The following is a 5,643-nucleotide window of genomic DNA, read 5'->3' on the forward strand; positions in this document are numbered from 1 at the left end:
GTAGGTATACTGAATTCAGAGGTGTAGTACCTTACCATTCGGTTGAAGACTTGGCATTTTCTCTTGTAGAATTTATTGAAAAGGGGTCTTTTTTTATTAGCTATTACACGGTAAAGTTTAGTGCTTTAAAAGTTATTTTTGCTCAAATTCTTGCTAAATTACTGTTGTGATTGTCTTCTTAGTTTCTTGTCTTTATGGAAGTATCAGGAACAAATTTTGGCAGGACAGCTGGTGGACCATTTACTGCCACTAGCTATTATTATGATGCTTATCTTCATGAATATGGTATGTAGACTGCGTCAGCTCCTAAACTCATGCTCTAAGCTTGCCGTATTCATCTCATTTCATCTAGATGCTAATGTTTTTCTGGTAAACTAGCTTTTGGGTTGGCATTTGCTTTTATAATGGCCATACTTGTCAGCACCTAAGAAACCTCAATCTGCCATGTCATTTAAACTGGACATATGTGTCATTTGACTGAGAGAGAGAGAGAGATAAGAGAGGTATATTCAGTTCAATTGCGCCTTTTTAAATAGCTTTGTGTGTTTTCTTACTCTGGTATTTGCTATTGATATTGGTGTACATTCATATAGGCAAACAAATACCTATTAGCGTTCATGCACTGGTTTCATAATAACAAGTCAGATACATTGCCTTCTAAAGCTGACTGCCAGTATTGTGGGGCAAAAAAATTCCACTGTGAACTTTTATTAGAGTTGGAGGACTATATTCATCATAACTCAAGAAAAAAGTGAATGAGGCAGCAGAGAGCTGGGGAGTTTCTAAAGGGTTGTTGCTCCTCTCTATTTTCATGCCTATGATTTCAACAATTTAAAAAACAAAAGAAAAGAAATTAGTAGCCCTTTGCGGAAATCAGAAACTAGAAATGCTATCAAATAAGGCGTCTTTAGATTGCAGATTATCTCTGAAAAATCTGCTAAGACGGTAGCGCTTTTTTCATCTCCAACTTAATTCTTTGGTGGTGCTGCTGATTTACTGGGCAACCCAGATGGCTTGTGGGATAAGAAGCAACTCATCTGCATTTGTAACTGAGAATTTGCAGCCATGGTGGTGCCTCCCTCCATTTCACCTTCGCTTTTTACAGATCTGAGTCTAATTGATCATTGTGTGTATCTTCTCTATATCTTTTAATTGCTTGATTGTTTTTGTTCCAGTCTTGTGGCATGTTGATTTATTGGTGGATGAATTTCATTGGAAGCAATACATTGATAGACCTAGAAACATCAATTTCATTAAGTCAGGAGAAACCCAGAAATTTTATGCAGCAATTATATGTTATGAAACATTAATTTTGGCTTTTACTGAATCGTCAATAAGTACAATTTGCAGTCAATCATCATTTATTTGATATAATTTAGTTTCTGTTTCAATTTGGGTTTTAGGAAGTTGATGCACTGATTAATTTCTGGCATAGATAAGCACTTCTGAGTTCCATAACTTGGTTCTTTGATAGAGGATTATTCACTGGACAGATCCTTACTGGGGAGACAAAGACTTTTAACATATTTCACTCTTCAATCATTTTGCAGCTGTCTTTGTTATATTAGTTTCTCTGGTTTTGCACATGGACATGGATTTTACCTTAATTACCCTGCTACTATAATGGTACTACAACTTATGATTAATTTCAAATATCAAGTGTGCTATGTTTCTCCTCTTCCCCCTCTCCCGGGGCCTGTGTTGCAGGATTTTAATAGCATTTTCCTGAGTGCAACAAATATTAGTTTTGAAGAATTGTAGGATCTTCAGCATACACGTTTGAGTAATATGCACTGTGGTATATCAAAAGAGAGATGATGTCAACATGTAGTAAAAAATTAGCAAAATCCTTAGTTATGTCGATTTACATTTTTTAAAGAAGACAGAGCCTAATTGTTCTTTATTGCTATGCTTTGCTATTTAGGTTTCTATGACTCTCTATGGAGCATGTATCATGATATATTGATATATGCCTTTGCATTGCACTGATATAGTTATTATTTAGTAGAAAATATTCACTACACAATCAATAGTCTTTTCAATAGTTCTAACGCTCCTAATCAGCATCATATCAACCATCTGTACTCTTTTAAACTAATATATTCTCAACTAATATCATAATAACAAATACAATCTCACTAACAGGTCTAAAGTTCCCACACCTTGCGTGGGAAACCATCACCTAGTATATATATATATATATATATATATATATATATATATATATATATATATATATATATATATATATATATATATATATGAATTTGCCACTTTGTGCGAAATTTGAGAGCTTTTTTAAATATATTCTTGATTGCATCGAGTGGTCACAGCCAAGTTTGAAACTTCCAAGTTGTGATAATGTCAGTAGTTTGAAAAGTCACGGGCAAGTTTGAAACTTCCAAGTTGGATAATGCCATTAGAATATCTAATATAAATCCTGGACAGGAAATCCAGTTGTGATAAGTTGGATATGAAGGATGGAGACATGGGGCCGGGGACGCATCCCAGAACTTTTGAAACCTATTTTTATACTTCTTTATTTATAAAATTAATAAAATTTTCCTATTTCCACCCCCTCCCCAAATGTAATTAATAGTAATCTTTTATGTCTCGTCTTCACGTCTTGCTTGGATTGCTTGTTTCCGTCGGAAAATATTGTCGTTTTCCGTGATCACATTTTCCTATCACCTTTTTTCCTCACATATATCAAATCGCTACAGTAATTTTTCCATGAAAAATGACGAAAAATGCAATCCAAACACAACTTGGAATAACATATGAACCTCTAATATCCTAAATACGGTAGTATATCAATTAAAATACCAACCTCTAGTCTCCGAGTTAAATTATATTATGATATCACTTAAAATAGATATAATATATAAAAAATGAAAATACAACCGAAATAAAAAAAAATTAAAATGACATTGATAGTCATTGTAACAGACACAACTCACAAAATGTCATTGTGACAAACACAAAAAGTTAGACCGCCTTGTTTTCAACTCTATCTATCAATCTCCAAATTCCAACTTTAAGTACACTAAGGCAAGTCCTATCTTTAAGGTTTTTTTCTTTAGAAATTCTTCTATTATTCTTTTCAATCGTCAGTAATTCTCTATTTAAACAATTATTCTTAGCCGTTTAGTATTATTCTTCCCAACAACTAACTTTAATGCAATATGGTATAAGCGATTTTTTAATGTTATCTTACTTTAATATCAAATCAAACTTGATATTCTTGAATTCTAAGATAATTTTTGTAAAAAGTAAATTCAATAATAAGTTTCTATACAGTGAATGATAATAAAGTAATATTTTTTGTTGCATAACACTCTGATTAATAAAGAGCAGAATTGTATTGAATTTTATTATAATTATTTTGCTTCAGAGTTATCCTTTCACTAAAATGCTAGTTATGCTATTTTGAATTCAGAATTACAATTTGTGATACTTTCGTTGTTACATTCTTTTGTATTTCTAAGCTCTCTATTATTTACCCCCAGAAGCAAAATTTTTGGCTCCATCTTTCATCTTTGTCGGATATTCTATCACATATGCCATCACAATTATCTTCAACTACCACCTCAATCGTGCGGTCGAAACATTTACACGCATATTTTATCTCTCCATCTTCGTGAAACATGTCACGTAAATTTCCCTATAAATAGAGAAGAGAAGGCTCCAGCTTCCTCATCCTTCTCATTGTTCTCAACTCCAATTCTTGAGTTCATAAACCAATTTGTGTGAGGAAAACAAAAATGGGTTCCAAGGCAATTCTCCTCCTATGCCTTTTAGCAGCAGTTCTGATGATTGCCTCAGAGGTGACAGCCAGGGATTTGGCCGAAAATAGTAAGCTTTCTTTTTTTTCTTAAAGTGACCGAAAATAGTTAGCTGTCCATTCAAGAACTTACTCTTTCCTTTATCAACAATTTTATACCTGCAAAACATAGACGTTTTTGCACAACATGAATTCCTCAAGACGGTTTTTTTCCTATAAAATTTTTTTTTTCTAGGACGCATGTACTAACTAAATAGTTCTGCATGATCCCGTGACTATTTGCAGCCAATGCAGCAGAGAAGAGCACTGAAGGCCTGGAAGAATCCAAGTACGGTGGTGGCGGCGGCCGTTATGGTGGCGGCGGCGGCCGTTATGGTGGTGGCGGCCATTGTTATGGAGGCCATTGTGGTGGTGGTGGTGGTGGTGGTCATTATGGTGGTGGTGGTGGTGGTTGTAACCATGGTTGCTGTGGCGGCGGCGGCTATGGAGGCTGCAGATGCTGCACATATGCTGGTGAGCCAAAGGACGCTGGTTACACTGAGCCAGAAACCAAACCGCAAAACTAATAGCCAGGACGTATGGGTCATGGCGCTTAAATGCCTTTGGTCCAAATTAAGAGGCTTAAAAGTAATAAAATTATGTATTGTGTGATAAAAATAAGAGCTTTATCAGTGGTATCGAATTCACCATCAGGTGAATCACTGCAAATGATGATGTACTTTTCTCAACTTCAATGAGGTGTAAATGAAATCTTATGCGTGTTTCAAGTTTCAACAGCCATTACTTCTGCTTGGATTCACAAATATACTCACATGCTTCGTTGTCTAAATCTAAATTATACCCAAATAATTCAAGAATATTTGCTGAGAAATTTTTTAACACTTCGAAGTTTCAACAAGAGATTCCCAAAAGCTACACTATCTTAAGCTTTGACTCCTTTCAGACAGGACAAAGAATGGCAAAAGGGGTAAAGCTCCTTTTGTGATCATTTACTAGTAGATCTAGAGACAGTTTTGTCATTTGAGCAACAAACTTCAGGCAAGGAACAAAGTCATGTTTTTTGAATTTATTTAGTGTATTTTATGAAATTAGATAGTCATGTTCCCGATATTGGAAAACGACATGCTACAATTAATTACTGGACCCCTTCCTTTGAACTGATCATTATACGTCCTCGAGTCTCAAATTCAGTGTACTCATACTTTTTCTGTATAGTATAATTGACGCTCTTGAAGTCAGCTGGTCAATTAGACTTTTAACTTTCTTGTGAAATTAAACTAGTTAAATAAACAAAATCTCCTTGAGCTTTTGACCAGATTTTTGGTATGGCTAGATTAAATATTTGGTTTTATCATTTCTTTTCAGCTCCTATATTATATTTGACAGATAGGGGAGATAAGGTTTTTTTTTAAATCTATTTTTAGTGAAACACTTAACAAAACCGGATAGATAGTGCTTTTGTAAAATCTATTATCACAAATATTGGGATTACATTAGTTGATTACGTATACTTAAAATTGCAAAAATAAAAAATAAAAACCATTTTATGATGGTAAACTGATTTATAGATGAACCAACGTACCAAATTTAGCCATTTTTTGGTGCAAAGCCACTAAAATGACTTCATGTAGCATGAGATTGTTTTGCCATGACACAAAAATGCTCATAAAAGAGACACATAATTTTTTAAAATTTTTTTTTATAAGTAGACGATCTTGAATATAATTTATCTAATTATAATTCCTCTCACCTTACCGTCAAACCCAACCTTCCTGTCGAACCCAACCTTCACTGTATGTATTCATCTAAATACATACAGTGAATATTACATCACTTCTCAAGCACTTATTTGTGTTAGT

The 5,643-nt window shown here is 34.0% G+C and overlaps 1 protein-coding gene across 1 annotated transcript; it reads left to right on the forward strand.

The window, feature by feature from the left end:
• The first annotated feature begins 3,684 nt into the window (after positions 1 to 3,684).
• On the forward strand, positions 3,685 to 4,558 carry LOC140004356 (uncharacterized). The gene is made up of 2 exons (XM_072084715.1): positions 3,685 to 3,855; positions 4,070 to 4,558. Exons 1-2 carry the CDS (start codon positions 3,765 to 3,767, stop codon positions 4,348 to 4,350), a joined length of 372 nt encoding a protein of 123 aa, XP_071940816.1. The 5' UTR covers positions 3,685 to 3,764; the 3' UTR covers positions 4,351 to 4,558.
• The last annotated feature ends 1,085 nt before the right edge of the window (positions 4,559 to 5,643 follow it).

Source organism: Coffea arabica, chromosome 3e, assembly GCF_036785885.1.
Source record: "Coffea arabica cultivar ET-39 chromosome 3e, Coffea Arabica ET-39 HiFi, whole genome shotgun sequence".
Taxonomy (NCBI): domain Eukaryota; kingdom Viridiplantae; phylum Streptophyta; class Magnoliopsida; order Gentianales; family Rubiaceae; genus Coffea; species Coffea arabica.